Source organism: Rattus norvegicus, chromosome 5, assembly GCF_036323735.1.
Source record: "Rattus norvegicus strain BN/NHsdMcwi chromosome 5, GRCr8, whole genome shotgun sequence".
Lineage (NCBI taxonomy): Eukaryota > Metazoa > Chordata > Mammalia > Rodentia > Muridae > Rattus > Rattus norvegicus.
The window spans coordinates 138,250,505-138,277,263 of NC_086023.1; the positions used below are offsets into that span (position 1 = coordinate 138,250,505).

At 44.9% G+C, this 26,759-nt stretch overlaps 1 protein-coding gene across 31 annotated transcripts in view; it reads right to left on the reverse strand.

Moving 5' to 3' along the window:
- The window catches only part of Ccdc30 (coiled-coil domain containing 30), a 93,399-nt gene that overhangs the window by 38,438 nt on the left and 28,202 nt on the right, over window positions 1-26,759 (reverse strand). For 11 of the 31 annotated variants that reach the window (XR_005504969.2, XR_010066618.1, XR_010066619.1 and 8 more), the window contains exons 1-6: window positions 16,944-23,153; window positions 14,593-14,690; window positions 12,681-12,806; window positions 10,967-11,101; window positions 6,360-6,523; window positions 1,271-1,478 (exon numbers count right to left, since the gene is read on the reverse strand). The exons of 12 other annotated variants lie outside the window; for them this stretch is intronic. Coding sequence is in view for 14 of the 19 variants with exons in the window: in XM_039111215.2 (XP_038967143.1) it covers window positions 1,271-1,478; window positions 6,360-6,523; window positions 10,967-11,101; window positions 12,681-12,806; window positions 14,593-14,634 (675 nt within the window). In the remaining 5 variants the exon portion in view is untranslated. Of the gene's footprint in view, window positions 1-1,270; window positions 1,479-6,359; window positions 6,524-10,966; window positions 11,102-12,680; window positions 12,807-14,592; window positions 14,691-16,943; window positions 23,154-26,759 lie in introns of those variants that run through there. 8 more of the 31 variants (XR_010066620.1, XM_039111216.2, XM_063288615.1 and 5 more) reach the window with 5 other exon arrangements.

The following is a 26,759-nucleotide window of genomic DNA, read 5'->3' on the forward strand; positions in this document are numbered from 1 at the left end:
GGGGTCTAAGTGTGAGCTCTTGTTGGTCATTTGAAGTCACTCTTCTTTGGGCTTCTGAGCCAAACAAATTCTGACTCTGACTCTCTCTCTCTCTCTCTCTCTCTCTCTCTCTCTCTCTCTCTCTCTCTCTCTGTGTGTGTGTGTGTGTGTGTGTGTGTGAGAGCATGTGACTTGGCTATTCTCAGAGGCCAGAGATATTAAAACCCCTTTGAGCTACAAGCAGTTGTGGGTCCTGAGAATGGAGTCCAGGTTCTCTGTAAGTGCAACACTCACGGGGTTGGGGATTTAGCTCAGTGGTAGAGCGCTTGCTAGGCCCTGGGTTCGGTCCCCAGCTCCGAAAAAAAAAAAAAAAAAAAGAGCAGCGCTCACTCTTAACTTCTGAATTAACTCTCCAACCTTCCTTTCCCTAAAGTTCGCTCTTGACCTATTTCTCAACCTTTTTTTTCTTCCCTTTTCTTTTTTCTTTTTCTTTTCTTTTCTTTTTTCTTTTTCTTTTTCTTTTTTTTTCTTTTTTTTTCTTTTGAGACAGTCACTTACAGCCCAGGCTGGCCTCAATGTCATTAAGTAACAAAGGGTGACTCTCAATCCTCCTGCTTCTACCTCTCAAATTCTAGAATAACAGGAGTGCACCTTGCACTTTATCAGCCCTTTGAAGGTGGTTCACTTGCAAACACAATGGTCTTCTAACAATCTCAAAATAATTTCTGGGAAGGTGTCTACAGAAAAACTTTACTCTGAACAGCAGAGTCCTGTAAGATTAAGAACCAAAGTGGGGCTGGTGGCCACTCCCTTTAACTCTCCTACAGGCAGAGCTGCAGTAGGAGCCATATTTAAGACGATCTCTCGTCATTTTTTTTTAAACTAAAATGAACACTTGGTTCACTGAAGTCCCTAGAATAGGAAGGGTGGCATGTACCCTGCCATCCCTCCACCCCCACCCACTTGAGGCACATGTGAGCTTGCTTTGGGCTTACCGCTCAGCGGGGACATCCATGCTCAAAACCCCCAGGTAGGCAGGAGGAAAGAAACAACTCCACAAAGTTGTGCTGCCCCACCCCCATAATTCAAATAAACAACCCTTCGATAATAAAGTGAATCAGCAGGTTCAGACGTTGGTTGTAATTTTATTACCGCTCTGACTGAAACATTGTATAAGAAACATACTTTAAGAAGTGAAGAAGGTAAGAAAAAACCAAGCAAACAAAACCGCTGCTTATCTCCAGGGCTAGTCAGAAGGGCGGGACCCAGAGCGTGTGTCTGCAGCACCTACCTTGGTGCTGCAGTCATCTGAACTATCACCACAGCTCTGAGACTGGAGGCTCCCCTCTTCTTCAAGCCTCCCAACTTCCTTGGGCTCCACCGCCAATGGCTGATCGTGGCCTCGCATCTGCTGTGACTCCTGCCCCTCTCTTGGCAAAGTGGCCGCCTTCACTGACTCCTCTGGCATTTTCTCCTGTTTACTTTCTCCTAATTCAGAACTTGATACAAATATAACAACAAAAAACTATCAAACACATATTCTAATGGCAGAATAGTGAAGAAGAAAATCCTACCCTAGGAGATCTGCCCCCAAGCTTGACCTGTACGACAGTAGAGTTGTTCGTGTGCATTTTATAGGAATGGCTCTTTTTTTCCCCCACTCAGTCAGGTAGATGACCTATCATGTATTTTCATGTACAGTCCAATAACCAGTTTATATGAATTTTCTCCTCTCTGGGCTTCTAGTATTGCATTGGGCAGATTCGGGTCATAAAGACTTTCAATGCCAGTCGAAAGCAGTAGGTATCTCGATGGGGGATACAGTGGGCTGCAAGGGGCTTATACCTGAGAAATAAGGATAACTCGACACTAACGAGGCTGAGTGGTAGTCTATAGCTTAATCATTGACAGGAGCTAAAAAGGAACAAGGCTAAAAGTATACGTGTGTTTGCACACACATATACATGCACATGCGCGCACGCGCGCGCACACACACACATACACACACATACATGTTCACAGATTTTCGTAAAGATGATATCATGGCAAAACAAAGTATCCCACAGTGGTTTAACAAGTAAGTTCTGCAGGGGCCAGCAAGATAGCTCAGTGGATGAAGCTGCTTGCTGCCAAGCCTGATGACCTGAGTTCAATCCTTGGGATTCAGATGATGGATGGAAAGAGTCAAGCCCTTTATTTTGTCCTCCTCTGACATGTGGCATGCGCTCATCTTCCACTCTCCAGCAAGTAAAATTTTAGCTTTTAAATAAAAACATACTAGGGAAACTGGATGAGAGGCTGTTAACTCTATCCACATGATAAGTGTCCGGATCGGGTCTGGAGAGACTTCAGAGTTGGTGAGTCGGTGTTCCTGACATTCCTCGTCTGTCAGGTGTGGGGGGTGGGGAAGAACAAGGTGACATCTGGATTTCTGACTGGGGCAAATGCATGGATACACAGAGGGTGAACTAGAGGGTGGCAGGGTGTGGATAAGAATGGAGATGCACTTGAGGTGAGGATTCCGGCACAGGGGAGCAGGGTAGAAACCTTGCCACTGAAACCCAGACACAAGGAAGAAGGGCTGGGGGATGAGGGGCTCATCCTAGACAGAAGCCAAAGGCTTGTGAAGGGCAAGCAGAGGGGGCTGGAAAGCCAGAGAAAGAGGGGGACTCCTTGAGAACTTAAGTCACAGAAACAGGAGTCACCTTCAGTTGCCAGAGAATGCACACAAGAGTGCGTTCTCTCTCTCTCTCTCTCTCTCTCTCTCTCTCTCTATATATATATATATATATATATATATATATATATATATATATATATATATATATATATATATATATATATATCTGAGGGGTTTAGCTGTGTTTTGCTTCTGGTGTCTTTCTTTTTTGGCAGCCCTGGGATTGAACCCAGGGCCTTCTGCATGCCAGGTAAGCGTCCTGCCTCTAATCTACCACTGCAGCCCTGTCCTGCTTGTATTTCTCGTCTCCCCAATCTGAAGTTTGTTTGGGGCTCCTTGGAGCCCTGCATGCTCCACAATCATAGTTGCTATCCATGGCCAAGGAGGAGTTGGCAACACAAGTCAAAAGCCATAAAAAGGTTTGGATCCCGAGGCTGGAGAGATAGCTCAGTGGTTAAGAGCACTGGTTGCTCTTCCAAAGGACCTGAGTTCAGTTCCTAGCTGGCAGCTCAGAACCATCTGAAATTCCAGTTCCAGGAGCTCTGACTCCCTCTTCTGGCCTGCCTAGGTACTGCATGCATGTGATACAAAGACATGCGTGTAGGCCCAACACCCATATACATAAAAACAATTACTTAGAACCTTAAAGACATCTAAAAATGTTTAGATTCTGAAAAATTGTAAACCACGAATGTAGACTGTCCTGAGGATCTGCAGGAGCTGTTTTGAGCTGTTACGTGTCCCGTCTCCACTGTAATAAAGTAATTCGTAAGAAAAAGAGCTGAGTGTGCGATGCTGCTCACAGTAATTTTATTTAAGACAGCAGCTGACAGAAGCAAACCGTTCCCGTTTTGACGTGGTTTTGTTGTTTCCCCCAAGGGGACTCCCTGAGCAAACCAGAGAGGGTTGTTCGACTGAGATATCCTTCAACCAACAAGAGTGAAACGCAGCCAAGGAGGACTCCTGATGTCAACCTTGGGCCTTGACATTCGGGCACACAAACACCCACAAGCGGGCGCACCGAAACATGCTCACGTGCCCCACACAGGGACAAAACCAGACAAAACTGCCATGACTTTCCCTTCCTTGCTCCCTGGCTTCCAGACTTGCTACATAATATAATCCCTCCTTGCATGTGTTCCTGATGCCAGAAGGCCCTCGGCGTAGATGGGTGCCACGCTTGTGAACCCCAGAGCCATGAGCTACAGAAAACAGAATTCAGCCTCAGGTCTTTTGTCATAGCAAGAGACATGGTCCCCAAGTCAGCAAACGAGGCAATGAAGACGGAAGTCAAGTTATTTTATTTATTTAAAATTCGTATTACATTTGAATCTGTGTGCGCATGTGTGTGCACTGTGCGTGTGTGGCAGAGGACAGCCCGTGGGAGTCAGCTTTACCCTTCTGTCATGGGTCTAGAGATCAAACTTGGGCTTGGTGGCAAGCACCCTTTCCTGAGGCATCTCACTTATTGTGAGATGGGGGTCTCTCGCTGAGCCCAGAGCTTGCCAATTTAGCTAGATGGGCTTGGGTCAAGGCCCAAGGTTGACATCAGGAGTCCTCCTTGGCTGCGTTTCACTCTTGTTGGTTGAAGGATATCTCAGTTGAACAAGCCTCACTGGTTTGCTCAGTGGGGGGAACAACAAAACCATGTCAAAACGGGCTAGCCCCTGTGAGTTCTGGGGACCCCTCCATCTCCATATGGAAACCAGTAGTGGGACAAGTGGACAGCGCTGGAGATCTGAACTCAGGTCCTCATGCTTGCTTGGCAAACCCTTCACTGCCTGAGCCATCACCCCAGCCACCTCTTACATTAATTTTAAGCCTCTTCCCAAACTCCAGCTACTGAATACTCTTCATCCTGATTATAGTCACCAATCCCCAAGTTCTGTTTATTTTTTCTTACCATGTTTTGCACATACTAGCTAGTGATTTCCCTACAGCATGAACCTATTGTTTTGAGCAGGCTGCTAAAGTCTACTGGAGTTTTTTTTATTGTGTAAGCTCCTAACTGGGGGTGTGGACACAGCTCAGCTTGGAAAGTCCCATGATTAACCCCAATACGGCAAAACCAGTAAGCAAACAAACACCTCTGTGATACAGGCGTCCCACGGACCTGCATGTTCAGGGTCCTGCCTGCATCGCTGCCCTTCCCTAGAGTAATTCTAAACTACCTCACACAAACATATGCCCCTTGAACACCACATTTAGCCTTCCCTCCCCCATCTGTCTCTGTCTCTGTCTCCCCACTCCCCCGTTTGCCCCTTGATAGACTATTGAGCCTGCCATGCCTTGTTAAACTGTCTTCTCCCATCAGACCACGGAGATTACGAAGTTACCAACCGCTGCCCGCAATGCCTGCACAGCAGACACACGGCTAATGTTGAATGTGGCTGAGCTCCAGATCTGACCGAAGTGGGAGACGGGGAGAGATGGAAACAAGTGGCAGACACATGGAGGGAAGGTACAGGTCAACCCTATCTGGGAAGTCTTCCGACTGTCACATCCCCACAGCCTGCGCTAGGTCAGTGTTTCTTAATCTGTGGCTCACAATGGATTAACCGACTTACCTAAGAGGTGCTAGAACAACGTCCCTCGAAACCTCTCACGCTATCCCTGGTGTATTCTAGGGTTAGTTTTTCCTGATCCCTCCAGAAAACCTAAACACGGCGACCCAGCTTCTCAGTTCGTTGCTTTGGGCTCACTGGCAGAGAGCTACTACCCCATCTTTCCAAAATGTCCTTCCCACCCCACCTATCACCTCACCATCCCTCCAAAATGCCCTTCCCACCACACATCTCCATTCCCTTGTTGTGAACCTTGGACTCAGGGGTTACTCTGAAGTTAAAATAAATTTTTAAGAGAACATAAAAATCAAGGGGCGTCAAAGCCGGTGAAGCAGGGTCTATCTCAGAACATGGATGCAGAAATAAACTTGGTGACACCAAGACTCAGTCTCCACAGTTCATGGACAAAGGTGTCCTTTAGGCTGGTGTCTATGGAGCATGGGCATCTACTGTTTCCTTCTCAATGACCTTTAGGCTTTTGTCCACAGAAAGTAATTTGCTGCTACTAACTTTTTGTACCGGATTTAGAACAGATCATTTGCCCAGAGCCCCTAGGACTTCTGTGAAGGATAATTTTGGTAAAAATGTGTAAACACAGAGTTAGGGAACACGATCAAACAAGTAAAAAAGGAAAATGCTCTGAGAACTCAATGATCAGATATAATATTAACTAAGATCAGCAAAGCAGAAACTCCTTAGAGCACCGACTTGATTATGCAGAAACAATTTACCTGCAGATGTGCATGCCCAGAAGAGAGATGGTGAGTGTCTCTCCCTGAGGAGAATTATGGGTTATTCAATCCATTTTTACTTTTACATGCTTCCTACATTTCAACTCAAAGCACATGGTAACTTTCAAAGGCAAGAGGGAAAGTTTCGCCTGTAATGTTAATGCTGGGTCAGGAGGAGGTACACCCTGTCAGCCCACTGTCCTATGCTGCAGGCCATACCACAGTCACTGTCCAGTCGTCATCTGTCCTCTTCCCATGTACTCAACACACAACTTTTTTTTTTAAAGAGACAAACTCTAGGAAATGCTTAAAACTATTTTTTTCCCCGATTACATCTCTCAAAAATGAATGCCAGACTCTTGGGATAAACCCTTTAGTTACTGTGCTCAGATTTTCTCAAATTACCAGAGTGCCTGTCTGTCCTCACTCGGGCTCACATCCTTCACTTCCAAAAGTGGCCCTTTGGACACCAGGTCTTCACAGACGTTTTCACTTGTCATCACATTAGCAGTTTTGTCCCCTATAGAGCAGTGTTTTAACAGTTCCAATTCTTGTGAAAACTTCAAGACCTGTGAAGTTAAGTGAAAAAGCAAATGCTCTATTTTGTAGACTTTTATGCACAACTGTGAAAAAGTACATTGACTCCACCAATGCTTAACTACTGCCTCGAGCTATCTAAACTGCTGCCTATAGGAAGACTTATTGAGATTTAGTTAAACAGTAGACAAATTGAGATTTGTTTACAGTAGACATAAGAGTATGTAACTTCATGGTTTTACCAGCCAACCAACCAACCAACCAATCAACCAACAACCAACAAACCAGCCAACCAATCAACCAACCAACCACCAACCAACCAACCATCCAACCAACCAACCAACCAATCAACCAACCAACCAATCAACCAACTAACCAACAACCAACCAACTAGTCAGCCTGCCTGCCAGCCAACCAACCAGACAGGTAGACTGGTCTTTTGATGTTGGCATCTCAGATAATTATTACCTTTAAACAGGAACAAAGAAACAAAACTCCAGTGGTCTTGAAGATTTTACATGATTATCACACATATCTGTTTCAAGTTTTGACTGAGCTTAATTGATTCTTTTTTTTTAAAGATTTACTTATTTATTATATGTAAGTACACTGTAGCTGTCTTCAGACACACCAGAAGAGGGCATCAGATCTCTTTACAGATGGTTGTGAGCCACCATGTGGTTGCTGGGAATTGAACTCATGACCTCTGGAAGAGCAGTCGGGTGCTCTTAAACGCTGAACCATCTCTCCAGCCCTTAATTGATTCTTTTTTTTTTTTTTTTTTGGTTCTTTTTTTCGGAGCTGGGGACCGAACCCAGGGCCTTGCGCTTCCTAGGCAAGCGCTCTACCACTGAGCTAAATCCCCAGCCCCCCTTAATTGATTCTTAAAAGGGGTAAACTATTGCCTTGCGAAAATATTAGAATACTGTGAGCACATTACAGAAGGGAAGTTTCTTCCAGTCTGACCCTGCTTTTTGAAAATACTTGAACTTGTACAGGTAGCTTGGTGTGGTGGTTTGAATAGAAATAGACTCTATAGGCCCATAGGGAGTGGCACTATTAGGAAGTGTGGACTTGTTAGACTGTGTCACTGGGAATGGCTTTGAGGTCTCAGAAGAGATGTAGAACTCTCAGCTCCTTCTCCAGCACCATGTCGGTCTACATGCCGAGTGCTTACTGCCATGACGATAACGGACTAAACCTCTGAAACTGTACGCCAGCCACAATGAAATGTTTTCCTTTATAAGAGCATGACAAATACAGAGGCAGATGCTTGAAACCAACCATTGGACTGAGCATGGGGGTCCTCAATGGAGGAGTTAGAGAAAGGACTAAAGGAGCTGAAGGGGTTTGCAACCCCATAGGAAGAACAACAATATCAACCAACCAGACATCCCAAAGCTCCTGGGAACTAAACCACCAACCAAAGAGCACACATGGAGGGACCCATGGCTCCAGTTGCATATGTAGCAGAGAATGGCATTGTCTGCAATCAATAGGAGGAGAAGCCCTTGGTCCTGTGAAGGCTTGTTTCCCCAGTTAGGGGAATGCCGGGGTGTTGAGGTGGAAGTGGAAGCATCTTCATAGAAGCAGGGGGAGGGGGACCAGTAGAATAACATTTGAAATGTAAATACATAAAATATCCAATTAAAAAAAAGGTGATGTAGTCATGGTGTCTCTTCATAGCAATAAAACTCTAAGACACTTGGTGTCAGGCTCTGTGTCTGAGTGGAAATGAGAATCTGTATAAGCATCCCAGGAAAACACAGTGCATGCACGTGTTTTGAGGTATGCAGCATTATGGGAGCTGGCAAAATACTTTTGTTCATTTGCCTTCAGGAGATTTTGTAGATTTGCCATCCTTAAAGGTTACTTGTTTTTATGTATTACAGAACCAAAGCATATCTCCTTTCAGGAGTAGAGAGGTTGGTTGGGAAATAGTTCTATGAATAGAAGATAGCTCCTATCACAGGACTGAATTACAACAAACAACTGCTTGTCTGAATGGAGAGTCCCTATAATAACTGTGCTTGGTTCCTGGGTCCAAGGGATCAATCCAGAACTTGGTTTCAATTTACTTTGAGAGATTCCTTTGGTCTCCAAAGACTTCCTCTCAAGAGAAACCACAACAAGCAGTACAAATTACACTCTGCATTATGTGTCATTTACCATCGGGCCTTGAACTGGCCTTGGAAGACGGGAGGTTGTGGATGGCATATTTGAATGGTGGGAGAACTGTGCAGTAAAAGACACAACTGACTTAAGTTGCTTGAAGAGGGAGGAGGCAACAAAAGGAGGAACTGGAGAAAAAGGGGGACAGGCATGTGGGAGGGTCTTCAGACAGTTTTAAAACTGGATTTGCATTATTTTTGCAAGCAGGAGTCATTCTCCAGGACATGCCCGGTATGAGAAAGGGCCAGCTTGCATTTGGTTTTAGTGATCATCATTCAGTCTAGTCATGGACAGCAAGACCACAGGCTGAGAAGCTCCATGTAACTTGGTGGTAGTTCAATCACCCAGGGCTCTGGGCTCTTTGTGTAAATTAATGGCCTACAAGATCACACCTGTTTCTTCTACAAATTTCTGTGACAAGTCTAGATGTGGCCCAAACAAAACGTCTTCGGAATCAGCACCTTTGGCAAATCGATACAGCAGAGCCCACCTTCTGATGAGCAGGTGGTGCCTTCAAGTCTAGAGTACCTCGTGCTCTGAAGAGAAGCTTGTGTTAGTCAAGACACAAAGGCACAGAAGAAAACCTTTTCATGAACAATAGCTTGATGGACAGGAATGCAGCCTCCCAGAGAAGCCATCTGCTTATCATGAAGGGAAACGATTAACTTAGAGTGGAGAGATACAACAGAGAGCACCTCAACCAAACCAAGATTAACACAGCAATGGCACCATAGCTTAAGTCTCCCAGTAAAAATGTGTCAAGAAGGAAAGATGTCATTTCAATAGGACTCCTGTCAGGAATGATGGGGACACACCAGACAAACCCAAACTGAGGGACATTCTTCCAAAGAACCAGGCTGCAATTCTTTCAAAACCCCTAAACTAAAAAAGAAACCCTTGTCCTCAATAAAGCAGTCTTGGGAGGAGACCTTAGGAAGCAGCTGGGTCACAAGGGTGGAGCTCTCATGATGACATTGGTATCCTTGTACCAACCACTTGGGCTGAGGAGATGGCTCACTAGGTAAAGCCATTGAATCAAAAGCACAGGGCCTGAGTTTGATTCTCCAGAACCCAGGTAAAGCCAGATGCCATAGGAGAATGCAATGGAGCAATGGGGGGTGGGGGTGGGTGGAGGGTGGTGTGTGTGTGTGTGTGTGTGTGTGTGTGTGTGTGTGTGTGTGTGTGTGTGTGTGAGTCCCAGGGCTCCTACAATGAGGAGGCAGGCAGAGACAGGAAGATATGAAAAGCACGCAGACCAGCTAGCCTAGCCTAGGCAGTAGTAAAAAGTAACCCTAACTCAAGCCAACTGGAAGGCCAACTGAGGTTGACCCCGACACATTCTGTGCCACAAGCATGTCCACCCTTCACACACGTGAACATTCATGTGCACAGATATATCATGTGCATACATACAAAGATTAAAGAGGAAGAGAAGGAGGAAGAAGAGGAGGAGCGAACCAAGAGAAGATGGCCATCTGCAAACCAGAAAGCGGCCTTCACCGAACATGGGATCTACTGGCACCTTGACCCTGGCCTTCCCAACCTGCAGAGCTATGAGCAACAAATGCTTGTCATTTAAACTACCCGGCCTATGACATTCTGTTACAGCTGCCGAACTAAGACAAACTTCTTCACCAGCCTCTCAGACATAACTGCTGCAGGCAGATTCAAGACTTAAAACACATTACATGACCTCAGAGTGTATCTTGGGCTAGAAATGTTTTAAATTGATATTCTCCTCTTCCTCTTCATCGCCGCCATCATTAACCCGTCCCTCGCTCCTCCTTCCCTCCTCCCCCTCCCCCCTTTTGCTAAGGAGTGGGACTGACTGTTCCTCATGCTGACACTCTCCTTACTAACAAGGTCCCACAGACCAAGGCTACTTTGTAGACTGTGCCCCACACATCTCCCTGTATTATTCTAGACCGTTCCCTCCCGATATTCTACACTGTAGCCCATACTCTGGCAATTGTTGGTAGGAAGCTGATTTAAGGTCAGACATTGACAGGAGGATCCTGAAGGCCAAGTGCTGAAGGGGGAATGTTGCCCTGACTAGTAACCATGTTTTATATATATATATATATATATATATATATATATATATATATATATATATATATATATATATGTATGTCACTTCATTATATGCTAGTGAAAAACTCTGATTTCTAAATCTGCTACTTAAAAAAAAAAGAAAGAAAAAAAAAGAAATAAATCTGCTACTTACAGGTTTCCTTTTATTCTATCTATATACAAGGCATGTTAAATATTGAACAATCAAATAATCAATAATTCAATCTCACCTTGGCTTCTAATTCAGAATTCTCTCTTTGTAGCAGGTTATATGCTACTAAAAATTGCTCTCTGCCCTCAGCCCTTGGAAGACTCTGGATTTCCTTATAAAGGCACAAGAGTTCTGACTTTGATTTTTGGAATTCCTGTTTAAGAGATGAAGATGGTTTTTGTGATCAATTTTTTTTTAATTTAAAAACTGCTTTAAATAAGAAATTAAAATGTAAAAAATAAAAATAAGATTTTTAAAAAGAGAGATATGAAGCTACTTTGTAGGATAAATCAAGTCTATTTTCCTGCAAAGGAATCACATTTCTAAAAAGGATTCTTGAAAATTTCCTAACAAATTGTTCATTTTAAATGTTAACCAAATGTTTAGAGTTTACCTTTTCAGCTGGAAAAGCCTGGGTGTTTACAGTCATTCCTATTCTAAGGAAAGCTTGGGTAAACCTAAGATCTTTATTAGTTCCTGCATCAAATATTTATTTGCGTGAAAAAATACAAGGCTGGCAAGGTGGCTCTGTGGTGTTTGAACTGGCCATGCAAACCTGCTGACCTAAATGTGGTCCCTGGAATCAGGGTAAAGGTGAACAGACAGAACTAGCTCCAGGGATTGTTGTCTGGCCTCAACACCTGTGCTATGGCAACAAAGTCCCTCCCCAATCACACTTACATATCCAATGAGAATACATTTACAACTGCATCTCACCGTTCATAGAACACTGTGTGCTGTGTGGTATGGCTGTAATCTACGGTGTTCCTAGCTACTTTTGAAAGTAAGGCTGGACAGAATTTGCTCATGCGCGTGCTTGAGCTCCTGCAGGCAGAACACTGTCAAGCTGACTCCCGTGCCTGTCTAACTGCAGACTCTGCCCTTGACTACAGACCCTGGTGTTGTCCGACAATGTGTGTCCAGTGACTCGTGAACCAGCATTTCCTCTAATCCTGAGTATGTTTCTCCCCAGTTCATATATAGTCATACATTTTCCTCACACTTTCACACAGATTACATAGATATGCAGTGTTTGATGGGCAAACAATGAGGGGATAACTGAAGTAGCCAAGAGCCAGGAAGTCACGTGACATTTACTTTAGGGGAGGGGCTACTTGATGTGCTCTGAAAGCCTTGGAGTCAAATGGAAGGTGGGGGTGGGGCTGTGAAAAGCAAAGGGTTGGGGGGGGGTGTCCCTAAACCCAACCTGAATAACAACAGAAGGGTGGTGTGACAGGTTGGGCCACACAGAAGGTGGCCAGGACTTTCCAGCCTCCAGCACTGTAAGGAAGTAGATGTCCACTGTTAAAGCCACCCAGCCAGTGGTACTGAATGAGGCCAGTTATACTTTCATTGTACTGTGTGGCCCATGCATGGGAGTGCAGCATGGGAGTGCGGAGCAGGACACTGGATGTCTTCCCTTGGCTCTCTGTCTGTTCCTCTTACTGAATGAATGGGAAGCTTGCTGTTTCTGCTGGGTTGGCCAGTGAGCTCTCTTGATCCACCTGTCTCAGTTCCCCAGTGCTGAAGTTTCAGGCCTCTCAGTCACACCTAACTTTTTATGTGAGACTGGGCAGTCCATCTTACGCCCTTACACTATAGGCACAGCAAGCAGCCTTACCCACTGAGCCCGCACCCCAGTGCAACAATGTGTCTCAAAATAGAAACAAATCGTCATGTCAAACCCCTAAATTGGGAAACCCGGAAGAAACCAGCTCCTGAGAGTGTGATACCTCACTATCCACTTGCAAGGACTTCTGGATAGCAGTGAAAGCTGACGTCAGTTGCTGTCTCTTCTCCCTCTCCTCTGACAAGTCATTCTCCAATACTTTAATATTTTCTTGGCCCATTTTCAATATCTGTAAAAGTCATTTCCCATGATTCACTTTGTGAAATATTGTACAATAGGCACTGTTAGCTGTAAAATTTAATAACAATAACCTTTAGCTTAACTTAATGATAGAGTTATGTGGCGTAGGGAACATTAGGAAAACCAGTTCCCCAGGGCACATTTTCCCCTCCAGGTTGGTAGATGTAACTGCCATGGTGAGTGAACCTTGTCCTGCCTGCTGCATAGCCACCGCGGCAGGCACAATGTGTGGTTGTGACAATGTGCTAATAGTGTACTAAATATATTTAAATTGTTATTGTTTAGTGGGAGTGTGTGTGTGTGTGTGTGTAGAGGACAGAGGACAATTTGTAGGAGTTAGTTCTTGAGCTGTGGGTCGACCCCTTCGGGGGTTGAACCACTCTTTCCCAGGGGTCCCCTGAGACCACCCTGCTTATTAGATATTTACATGACAATTCACAACAGTAGCAAAATTACAGTTATGAAGTAGCGACAAAAATAATTTTATGTTTGTGGGGTCACTACAACACGAGGGTCGCGGCGTTAGGAAGGTTGAGAACCACTGCTCTAAGCCATTTTCCCCGACCCCAGATGTAAAGCATTGATGGAATCTTCCCAGATGAAATACTTATGATAGCTGGGGTAACGGTGGTAATGGCCGCTGTTTCCTGAGGGTCTGCCCTGCATCAGACACTATGGTGTCTTTCCATGAGTTAGCTCACGTGTTTCCAAAGGACCACTATGGGGTAGGAGTGACGTCATCATATTTTCCCTCAATGGGGGAGATGACTCTCGGATGTTACATCATTTCCAAAGGTGACGGTTATTGCGGACTTTCACGTCCACATCTCCCTTACAAGTGCTATGGAGACTTGAATATGCTTGGCCCAGGGGGTGGCACTATAGGAGGTGTGGCCCTGTTGGAGGTGTGTCATAGTGCGTGTGAGCTTTAAGACCCTCATCCTAGTTGCCTGGAAGTCAGTATTCTCCTAGCAGCCTTCAGAAGAAGGATCCTCCTGCACCATGCCCGCCTAGATGCTGCCATGTTCCCACCCTGATGACAATGGACCGAACCTCTGAACCTGTAAGCCAGCCCCAATTAAATTCTTATAAGAATCACTTTGGTCATCTGTGTCTTTTCACAGCAGTAAAACCCTAACTAAGACAAGTGCTTACTTTAAATATCTAGTCTGTGCAGCCACATCCATGCACACTTTATGTTGTATAATAAAACCTACTAGGAAATCCATCTAAAATCACTATGTGCCTTAGTGAGCATAGAGTAATCCCCTTGAACTGCTCCGCCGAGAGAAATGGCTACCAAGGGTGAGCGCACGTGGTAGGGCAGAGCCTTGCTGCCTGTGCTTTATCACCAGTGGTGGAAGAGCTGGCCACGTCAGCCTCAGTCTCCACAGATGAGAGTCAGGGACAGTGGTGCCTGGCCACAGATAGACACTGCTAAGAGGCAACACTCCACATTGTTCTAAACCCTTCTAAGTGATAAACGTAGTCATCCCACAAGCCTCACCGACTGCTCCAGCGAGGCTTTCTGTGAACTTCTCATTACTGAGCTGGGGAAGGGCCATCCCCAGAAGTGTGATTTCCCCTCTGTGTGTTTTCAGTATGTTGAGCATTCTCATGCGGTTTGCCTCACGTGTCTTAGGGAACATAGCTGAAGAATTATCTTTTCAAGTCGGATGTGGGAGGCAGAAGCAGGAGGATTACTTTTCCAAGGGTAGCCTGGCTGGATGAAAACCTGTTTCAGAGCAAAGTGTCATCTTCTTTTCATTTCTTACCTCATTAAAATCTTGCACTTTAATTGTCTCTGGGTCTTTCATTCTGGTGTCTCTTCAGTCTTCCTAGGTTAGTGATATAACTCAGGCTCTAAGGAAATCTCAATCCACGGAAGTCACCAGTTAAAAAACACAAAAGTGCTACTAAATATCTTTAAAGTAAGCTAGGCTCGTTTAAATCAACTTTAAAAATGATTACTGTGTGTGTGTGTGTGTGTGTGTATGCACAAGCTACACGTGGGAACACTTGCAATGGTACGCATGTGGAGGACAGAGGACAACTTTTGTGCAGTCTGTTTTCTCCTTCTCCTTTTACGTGGTCTCAGAGATGGAACTTGGGTTTTCCAAGCTTCTACGGCAAGCACCTCTACTCACTGAGACATCTCGCTACCCCCAAATACGTTAATTTCCTTTCTTTTGAAAGATATATGTGTTCTTGCTTTGTGTGTATGCCTGTTTGCCTTTATGTAGCACCACATGGATGCCGTGCCCCGGTGGCCAGAAGAGGGCACAAGAGCGCCTGGAACCTGAGTTACAGACCACTGTGAACTGCAATGTGAGTGCTGGGAATCGAACCTGGCTCTACCTGGCTTCTACAAGAGGAGTAAGGGCTGCTAAGCCGTCTCTCCAGCCCCAAGCTACATTTCTTAGTTATCTTTCTTTTCTGAGACAAACCTCAAGAAATGTCTCCCAACAAGTTTTACCTTCTTTCTCAGGTTAGACCAACTGTCCTCTCTCCTAGTTCACTTTAATTATGGGCTGACTTATTATGGGTTTCAGCATTTGCAATTTGACAGTGAGCCAAAGGGAACAAGCATCAGGGAAAAAAGAAGCTACAGGATCCTGTTGCGTTAACAGAGTTACTATTTATAGTCCTCGCATCCAAGGTCCAGAACACAGGAATAGCGATCTCAAACTGATGAGGTAGAAAGGAGGCGGGAGGCAAGGACTCGAGGGTCAGTTAGCATTCCTCCTGGCAGCAGCTGGACAAAGTGTTGAGAGTTGTGTCAACTTACAGCATGGTCCAGGGATAGGATAGGGTCTATATTTTCCTCAAAGCATCTTCTCTCTTGCCACTATCAACATCTGTCCTAGTGAACACAAGACACTCCCACACATCCAACACTCGAGGAGTTCCTGAGCCACACTTGCATGGCACCTGACGCTTTTAATACAAAGCAGGAGAGACAGATACCTCAACTCTTAAAACTAAGGACACCCTACATTCCCCTTGTGTCTTCTTACTAGGAGAGCATCATCCTGCACGAGAGCACTGCCAAAAGACACGTGGATGGGGGATGAGGCCTCAACCCTAGAGAAAGAACCAAAGGCAACTAGGAATGCTGGGAGCAAGAAACAGTCTCCTCCTTCCCCCAAAAAGAAAGTCTTTCCCTCTTCCCCCCAAAAAGAAACAGTCTCTCAATTAAGAGCCACCATTGGTTATCAAATACCAAGTGGCAGCTTCGAAGATACACACATGCCAGGACCATTATTCAGACTGAGCAGGAAGTAGTTGTCTGTCTGTCTATTCATCTGTCTGTCTATTATCTATCTATCTATCTATCTATCTATCTATCTATCTATCTATCTATCTATCTATCTGTGTATGTGTATATTTATGTAAGAACAATTTAAAAAGAGGCCACAAATATGAAAGAAAGCATGATGGAGATGTACCCAGGTGGCTTTGGAAGCAGAAAATGATATAATTAAAAAAAGTATGGCTGGACATGGTAGCACAGCCCAGCCACTCTGGAGGCAGAGGCAGGTAGATCTCTGAGATGGAGACCAGCCTGGTCTCTAAAGTGAGTTCCAGGACAGCCAGGGCTACACAGAAAAACTGTCTTAAAAAAACAAAGCGAAACAAGAATTTTCAAAACTACATACAAAAAAAAAAAGTCATATATTTTAGCTTTCATTCGAGGCAGAGTCTTTGTATCTTTGGCTGTCTGAGCTCACCAGGCAGACAGAGCTGGCTTTGAACGCAGAGATCTGCTTGCCTCTGATCCCCAAATACCAGGATTAAAGATGTGTGATCACAAATGGCTGCTTTAGATTTTTAAAAAATGTTTAAGGTAGCTTTTTCAAATAGCATATTTGAAAACTACAAAAATAGTTTGGAATGTATACAGCAAACTGTTTCAGCTTATTTATATTTGAAAGATAATGTATTTGACGGCATTTGAATAAGGTCTATAAAAATGTGTTTAAATTCACCATCACTTAAGGCACACTGGAGTTGGGCATCTGGGCAGTTTACACACTTCAGAGTCTGAAGGTAGGAATGGGTGTGCGTGCTGTGGGGAAGGTCGGGGCTGCAGAGCTCCCCGGTGGCTGAAGGGAGCTCACCTCACCTGTCAGTCAGCAGTGATTGATCGATCAAAGAGGAAAGCCAATGGACTTGTTGCAGGTTGCCTCCTTCACAAGGGCCAGCTGCCAAGGACTTTGAGAAACAGTTAAACAGCTCAGAACATGGCACTGTCAGGGTTCTGTCTGGAAGGCAGGGCTCACGGAACGCTCTGAACTCAACTCTGCGTCCTGGGCACAGCCTGACAGTCAGTTTTTTTTTTGTTTTTTTTTTTTTTTTGGTTCTTTTTTTCGGAGCTGGAGACTGAACCAAGGGCCTTGTGCTTCCTAGGCAAGTGCTCTACCACTGAGCTAAATCCCCAACCCCCTGACAGTCAGTTTTGCTGATGTCACCTCTCCCAGTCACAGATGGCTGAGGGCATCATAGAGGACGAAACAGCCCACTCACCTGTGGGGAGCAGTTTCTGTACACATCACTGGGCATGCTGGGACCTCCTTAGGCCTCTCTATCACTTCCCTATATAATCCATAAGTCTCCACCAGAGTTGGAACTGTGGTCGAAAGTGAACTCAGGCCAGATAAGTCTGCACCAACGCCTGGCTGACTGTATTTTGCTCAAATCCCCTAAAGCTCTCTGTGTGGTGGGAATTGAGGAAGTCTGCCCCAACGATCACCAGAGCTGCTGCTGTGAGAGCCCTGCCCAGGTCATGGGGCTTGATAAACACTTAAAACACCGTGGCTGCCGTTATCCCTGACAGACAGCTCACTTTTCTCCTTTTCCAAAAGAAAATATTACATGTTTCTATTTAATGTCTGGGCGTATAGTTTGTGCATGCCACTACCTGTGGAGGTCAGAGGGGAACTTGTGGAAATCTGCTCTCTCCTTCCACCCAGTGGGTCTGGGGATTGCACCAGAGCTTTAGCTTGGTGGCAAGTGTTTCCACCTACAGAGCCATCTTGCTCTTTTTTCATTTTTTTTAAAAGCCTTTTCTCTGAGAACAGGCAGGGAGAGCAGCCTACTTATCGATGAGCCAGATGGCACTGAGACACTAGTACGTGTCTAGGTGTCTAATTAAAAAAAAAAAAAAGCTTTCTGGATTATTTTTCCTTTAAGAACCAAAGAATGTTTTTGTTTTCAAGGGAGTTTTTCAGGAAAAGGTCACTCCAGGGCACCCTGAAGTGAAGCTGCTGGGATTGGTGTGAGGAGGGGCAGGAGCTTTGCCTGTGTGTGGTACTAAGGACTGTGGCAGCAGAGTGTGGGAGATTCAGGGCTCCGTTGTCAGGCTTTTACTGCTGTGAATTTGTAGCCTTGGTTTCCTGAGCCAGGTGAACAATTCCTGACTTTTAGGATTTCATGATAGTGCATTCCTGCTTTCTAGAGATCGGGGCAGAAGGGTGGAAAATCTGGGTCCAGTTTAGGCTCCAGAGAGACACCTTGTCACAAACAAACAGTGACATAACTGGACAAGACAAGAAAATGTCTAGCTTCCATCTGTATAGACAGGGAGAGAGAGAGAGAGAGAGAGAGAGAGAGAGAGAGAGAGAGAGAGAGAGAGAGAGAGGAGAGAGAGATTTTCTCTTCTTTTTCGTTCTATTCATTCCCTCGATTAGTTGAGGCCTTAAGGCCCACCATTCGGGGTGCTTACTTCTATCCCCAGATTCAAATGTTAACCTACTTCACAAAGGTTCTCAGTCACACCTAGGAATATGTGAAGTCCATTCAGGTCAACATAAAATGGACCTGTCAATATCCCTTTACTTCCTTTGTCAGAAAATATAATAAGCAGTGGTCAGGAAAGGACAACTGCTCACCTGCAGGCTGGGCACCCTTGACAGGCACAGGGGGCACTGGGCACCCTTGACAGGCACAGAGGGCACTGGGCACCCTTGACAGACATGGGGGACACTGAGCACCCTTAAAAGGCATGAGGGACACTGGGTCCAGGTTGAGAAACAAGCCCTTGAGAAACAGCTTCGCTGTCCTGCTGACCACAGCGCACAGCTGACCCTGTTCCTCTGCTGGGAGTGAACCTGGGTTAATAGTTACTGACAGCTCATCACCTGGCTGCCAGCCTCAGTTCAGGCAGTTCCAGCCTTTTCTTTGTGAAAGAACTTTGAAGGGAAAAAAGTCCATTTTCAGTTATCCCCTTCTTCAGGAATTACCTTTAAAGTCCATAACTCACATTAGCCACCGCTCCCTGATAATGTTTCCTAGTTTTATGGGACTTATGTGTTGAACACATATAATCCTAGCACTCAGGAAACAGAGGCAGGAGGCTAACTCGAGGCTAACCTGGTCTACCTAGTAAACTCCAGGCAGCCTGGGCTAGAGGGACCCTACCTCCCTCCTCTCTACACAGCATATACTATTCTTTATATAATTAGTAATATCTATGACATTATAGGCTACATATGTCAACTCTCTAGAAAGAATACTCAGTTACAACGATCTTCATAAACATGTTCCAGCATGTGGGTGAAATGTATTGTGTACCTTTGTCAGTACAGATCTATTGCAAGTTCTGATGAGGAGGAAAGGAGTCTGGTTTCACCATGGTCCAAAGGATGATTGACCCACACATCTACTCAAACCAAACTCGTGAAGCTCAATGCTGAGTGTTAGGGAGACTGGGATGGCTCCTGAGAATCTTTAACAGTAAGACAGATTCTGGGAGAGAAGGTCACATGACACTGGTCACAGAGAGAGGCAGATTAGGCAGGCATCACCAAGCGTCTTCTTCCAGATCAAGAATTCCACAGGTCAGAGGGACAAACAGGGGAAAACACTGAGAGCCACAGTTCAGGGTACACTAGAACAAGAAGGTCTTCCTGCCCCTGGGACAGAGATTTTCTCAGCTACAACAGAATCTGAGGCTTGTCCTGCCCTGGCTTCTCCTTAAGGGATGCTACACCCAGTGTTGGACCCGAAGGCTCTACCTGCCTGTACCTGCTCCTCATAGATCCTTCCCCTGCGCTCCCTCAGTAACTCTTGGGATTCCCCCCGTTCATCTTCAGAACCCCTTCTTGGATCAGCTTGCTTCCTATGGAGGTTGTCATCCTGGTCACCACCAAAGACAAGAGGAAATTACCACATCAGAAGCTGAATCACTTTGGGGCTGCAGAGATGTCTCATGGTTAAGAGCACTGGCTACTGTTCCAGAGGATGTGAGTCCAGTTCCCAGCACCCACGTGGTGGCTCACAACCATCAGTAACTTCAGTTCCAGGGATCCAATGTCCTTTTCTGACTTCTGTGGACACCAGGCACTCATGTGGTACACAGATATACATGTAAATAACGCACACATACACAAGAACAATACATCTAAAAGAAATGACATTCAAGCATTTCAACCACCAGCACACAGCAGAAGCCTTGAGGAAAATATCTTTGTTTTGGGAGACAACTCAGAGTGACCACACTTCTCCCGTGGCCTGATGAATTTATTCTACACCTTCACCGTCACATGAAAGAACAGAGAAAACAGGGCAGAAAGATTAGATAAAAAAATTATACCCTTTCCAGGCATGATAAGAAAGGGTAAGTCTGGATAAAATTATTTTTTCTGCATCGTCAGAAGGAAGTGTGGTAGAAGAAGGGACTTTGCAAGAGGGGTATATTTTGCTTTGGTTTATGTTGTATATGAAAAAATTTACTTTAAAACACACACACACAGATACACAGACACACACATACACACACAGTCACACACATACACACACATACACACAGACACACACACAGACACACACACAGACACACACAGACACACACAGACACACACAGACACACACAGACACACACACACAGACACACAGACACACACACAGACACACACACATACACACACATACACACAGACACACACACACAGATACACACACATACACACAGATACACACAGACACACACACACAGACACACACAGACACACAGACACACAGACACACACAGACACACACACACAGACACACAGACACACAGACACACAGACACATACATACACACACACACATACACACACAGACACACAGACACACACACACACATACACACACAGACACACACACATACACACACAGACACACAGACACATATATACACACACATACACACACATACACACACAGACACACAGACACACACACAGACACACACATACACACACATACACACACAGACACACACATACACACACACACACACACACACACACACACATGCACATGCACACAGTTCAGGCTGGAGAGTGGCTCAGTGGTTAAGAGCACCCACTGTTCCTTCAGAGGACCTGAGTTTCATTTCCAGCACTCATATCATGTGACTCACAATTGCCTGTAACTCCAGCTTCAGGGGATTCAACCCCTCTGGGTTCTGTGGGTACCTGTATTTGTGTGAGCACACTACATACAGACAAATACACATAACTAAAAACAAGCCCTTAAAAACCCCACAGCGTTTCACATGTAAAATATCTTTTTTTTTTTTTTGGTTCTTTTTTTTGGAGCTGGGGACCGAACCCAGGGCCTTGCGCTTCCTAGGCAAGCGCTCTACCACTGAGCTAAATCCCCAACCCAAAATACCTTATTTTTAATAAGAATATTAACCTGTCAGATATTTACAGTCTTCTCTCTTCTTGTTGATCTGTTCATGTAGCCACTCACTCATTTGCTCAACAAACAACTGCCAAGTGCATTGGTCTTGCCTAGTATAGAGAAGTTGCCATTCTCAGTTACTGAAACGGAAACCAAGGAGCAGAAAGCTATACGTTCATACAGCTATACGTGTAAGTGATAGCTGGGATTTGAACTCAGGCCACCTGAGGATGCTCTTGGTGTTTGGTTAGTATTGTTTCTGTCCTAGTAGAATAGCATAGAGGAAGAGCACAGCCAAACAAGCAGACACGCTGACAAGGGTCAGCTCTGTGGTGGAGCTGTGCCCTGAAGGTGGACAGAGTCAGGGGCTGCTGTTTGCTGGACCCAGGCCTTTACTGTGAACATGTGTTAGCTGGGTGTGGTGTAGCCTCAGTGCTAGGGAGAAGAAGCAAGAGGAACTGAAGGGAGGGAGTGGGTGTGGATCTGATCAACATACACTATCTGCAAGTGCGACATCCTCAAGCAATAAAAGCAAGAATGAGAAAGCACACAAGAGAAACCGGCTTGGCAAAGGCAGTGCATTTTCTTAAACACAATGAGTTCAAATGGAGGGTTTGTTTGTTTGTTTGTTTTTTAGTATAGAATAGAGTTTATTTGGGGGCATGGGAAGGGGAGTTGAGAAGGGAGCAGAGGTAGAGAAAGGGAACAGAGATGAGAGAGAGAGAGAGCGAGAGAGAGAGAGAGAGAGAGAGAGAGAGAGAGAGAGAGAGAAGAGGTCAGCTGGGAACACATGGAAAGAAGGAAGGGGAGAAGGGGAGAGAGGGAGAAATAGAATCAGAGAGAAAAGAGGCAGAGAGCAATGGAGGGGATTTTTAATGATTTGTTTCTTCTTACTGTAAATGCATTGGTGGTTTGCCTGCATGTATGTCTGTGTGAAGGTGTTAGATTCCCTGAAACTGGTGTTATAGGCAGTTGTGAGCAGCCATGTGGGTGCTGGGAATTGAACCCAGGTCCTATGGAAGAGCACCCAGTGCTCTTAAACACTGAGCCATCTCTTTAGCTCCAGGAGGGAATTTTTTTTTCTTTTTCTTTTTTTCGGAGCTGGGGACTGAACCCAGGGCCTTGCGCTTGCTAGACAAGCGCTCTACCACTGAGCTAAATCCCCAACCCCGGGAATTTTTTAAAAATGGAATTGTCAGAGGAGAAAAAGTCTGTCGAAATGAGTAATGTGTTAGATGAGATCGAAAATACCTTGGACAATATAGAAAAAACTAATCTTTAAGACTGAACAGTAGAAATGATCATACTGGAGAAACAAACTGGGTAACAAATAAATAGACCCTTGGATATTACACCAAAGGACCAAGCAAGATGCAGGCAGAACCATGGAAGTAGGGAACAATTGTTTTTTAAGCAGAGACAATAGCTGAAACTCTCCCATACGTCGTGAAAACTGTCAGTACAGAGGAATCAAAAACCTCAGTCTTGGGTTGGAGAGATGGCTCAGCAGTTAAGAGCCCTGACTGCTCTTACAGGGGTCCTGAGTTCCAACTCCCAGCAACCACATGGTGGCTTACAACCATCTGTAAAGAAATCCGATGCCCTCTTCTGGTGTCTGACAGTAGCTACAGTGTACTCATATAAATAAAATAAATATTAAAAAAAAAAGCCTCAGCCTTCCAAGGAAAAGCTCTGTGGTCAGTCGTTCTCCTTGATGTCTTTCTATTGCTATGCTTAAACATGGAGCAAAAACAACAAGGGGAGGAAAGGATCCATTTGGCTCACAGGTTACAGTCCATTACTCAAGGACAACGAAGACTCAAACATGAACCTGGAAGCAGAAAACTGCTTACTGCCTAGCTGTGACCGACCGACCGACCGGCTGTGCCCAGCTGGCTCAGTTTTCTTTCTCAGACATGCAGGACCACCTGCCTCGTGGAACCGCCCACAGTGGGCTGGGCCTTCCCACATCAATCAATAATGGAGAAAATCCTCCCACAGACTTGCCCACAGGCCTCTTTAGCTGAGGGCTCTCGTTTCTCAGGTTGACAAAAAATGAACCAGCACAGGTTTTATCTGTCCAAATGTTTAGAGTTGTTATACTGTTTATGACATTCATATTTTACGAACATACGGTGTCCTTTTGTTTCTTGTTTCCTTTTAGAATACGTTTTAAAGTTAAGTATGTGTAAGACATGTGCATTTCAAGATACAAACCATGGCTGAGAAGACTAAAGTGTATCAGGAAACACCACCTCCATAGCTTTGAGGATTCGATATTGTTAAAATGGAAAGTTTCCCTAAACTGATGTGAACACTGTGGCCACTCCATCAAAGCCCTCACAGGTGTTTGTGAGGCAACGGTGCAGACCTGGAATAACCCAAACGTAGAAAACCTCCACAAAGTCGGACCTATGGTGCTTTCTAACCTAAAACTTATAATAAAACCACAGCATGTAACTGTTCTAAAAATAGACACATAGATGAGTGGGTCAAAGATTCAGCAAAAGACTCAAACTGATTTTTTTTTTAATTTTAAATTTTATGTTCATAGGTATTTTGCCTGCATGCAAGTTTGTGCACCATGTGCCAGCAGTGCCTGAAGGGGCCAGAAGAGGGCGTCAGATGCCCCTGGAGATGGAGTTACAGACACTTGTGAGCAGCCAGGAGGATGTTAGGAATTGAACCCAGGTTTTCTGGAAGAGCAGCCAGTGTACTTAACTGCTGAGCCATCTCTCCAGCCCCATACAATTGATTTTTGACAAAAATGTCAGTGTAATTTAAGAAAGAAATAGTTTTGTTTTCAACAACTGCTTTTGGGAAAACTAAATGCAATTTAGGAAATGAACAAGACTTAACCCTTACATCACCGTATAAACAAAACATTATCTTTACCAGATCATAAACCTAAGTGGGTAAACTAGAACTATAAGCCACTGAATAGAAAGGATAAAAATCGGGCTGGAGAGATGGCTCAGGGGTTAAGAGCACCCGACTACTCTTCCAGAGGTCCTGAGTTCAATTCCCAGCAACCACATGGTGGTTCACAACCATCTGTAATGGGATCTGATGCCCTCTTCTGGTGTGTCTGAAGACAGCTACAGTGTACTTATATATAATAAATAAATCTTTAAAAAAAAAAAAAGAAAGGATAAAAATCAATATGTGGTCTCAGAGTAGACAAAAATAAAGTGGCCAACTTGGATTCCCTCACAAAATCCATGTACTCATGATAAGCCCTGGAAAGAGAACAATGAGTTGGAGAGTCGGCTGCACCATCATGAGGACCTGAGTTCGGATCCCAGTGCTCTCATAATGAGCTAGCAGTTCCACACATCCCTGTAATCCCAGCTCTGAGGGGACAGGTACAGGAGCATCATGGAAGCTTGGGGTTTCCAGCCTAGCCAAGAAAACAGGAGCTCAGCGCTCAGGGAGAGACCCTGCCTCAAAGGAATAGGAGAGAGCAATAGAGAAGACATGTGGCCTCCTTCTGGCCTCCATGTTTGCATAGGCACAGATATTTGGCAGACAAGTGTGTGCATATACTCACACAAACACATACATGAGCTGAGAGCTCAGTAGCTGAGAGTACTTGCCCAAGGCTACACAGAGAAACCTTGTCTTGAAAAAACCCAAAACCCAAAAGCCAAAAGCCAAAAAGAAAAAAAAAAACCTTCAAAAAGTAACTTAGGGAGGAAAGGGTTTATTTTGCCTATATTTCCAGTTAACACTGAGAGAAGTCACAGTAAGAACTCAAGGTAGGAACCTGGAGGCAGGAGCTGATCAGAGGCCATGGAGGACTGCTGCTTACTCGGCTTGCTTCCCTATAGCACCCAGGCTCACAAGCCCAGGAGTGGCACTGCCCACAGTGTTAGGTTCCAGACCTGGTTCAGGTAGCTGAGGTTCATATTTTATATACCAAAGCAGACCTGGCCTTCAGGTTCTCCCAGCATCCCTCAGTTGCTACCTATTACCAGGTATGGCTAGCATGTTCTGCTCTCTGTGGCTGGCATATTCTGCTCCCTACCCAGAACTTTCCAGCCCAGGGTCTGAACCTCCCCTCCTCCAGAAGCTCCTCCCTACATAATCCAGACATTTTGATCCCCTCCCCTCTCTATTCTTCCCCATGGTGATGTCCCTGGTTCATTCCCTGGGACCAGTAAACTTGCCTGGGAGCTGCTTCCCAATGAACCTGCCTTTCTATGCTTTAGATTGGCTTGAATTGACTCATTTTACCAGCAGAGAATAACAGTAAACTGGCCATCCCACATCAATCAAAGAAATGTAGCACAGGCTTGCCCACAGGCCAATCTGGTGAGGGCATTTGCCCAACTGAAGTTCTATCTTCTGTTGCAAGATATTTGTTCACATCATGAACCTTGAGATTGTGTTAATTACTGGGAAAACCTTCTTTTAGTTGTGTGGTTCAGCCTTAGCACACACCTTTAATCCAAAGTCAACCATCGGTCAAGAGGCAGAGCAAGGAACCAGTTGATAGGAAGTGAACATAGATTATGAAGAAAAAAACCGTAGAGAGTGAGGGAGTCAGAATGACTAATAGAAACACAGGAAGTAGAAGGGAGGGTGCTGCGTTTGAAGGAGGGTTTTTGAAGGAGGGGCATTTGTGGTGGGATGTCTGCTAAAGAGGAAGGTTGGCTGGGTGCTTTCTTGCCTCTCTGAGCTAGCAGGCTTTCACCCCTGCATCTGGCTCCCGAGTCTTCGTTAGTAAAATTGAACGATTGAGATTTTGTTAAAAAAAAAACAAACAATCTTCCAAAATGACTCCAGGTTGGTATGCAACAAGACAGCACAGATAGCAAAGCTCTAGTCTCGTCGACATGATAATTCCTGTGGTCTTAGTAAGAATTATCCCAAGGTGTGCTTGCTACTTTTTAAAACAAAGTTTCTTGAGCACTTAACACTGTCTCTGATACTAGAAATACATTTATGAGACAAATGTAACCTGAAGCAGCAGAGACACTGCACAAGGAAGAATGCATTAGAAGTCAATAAACTGCCAAGAAGAAACGGTTTAAAAAGAATGACTGTGAACGTAATGTAACGTTTTTCTTTGGTGACTGTGTTAATTCTATGCTGTATGGAAATCCTGCATTTAGGGGCTGGGGAGATGGCTCAGCAGCTAAGAGCACTGGCTGCTCTGCCAGAGGACCTCTGAGTTCAGTTCCCAGCGCCCACATGGTAGATTATAATGATCTGTCTGTCTGTCTGTCTGTCTGTCTATCTATCTATCTACCTATCTATCTACCTA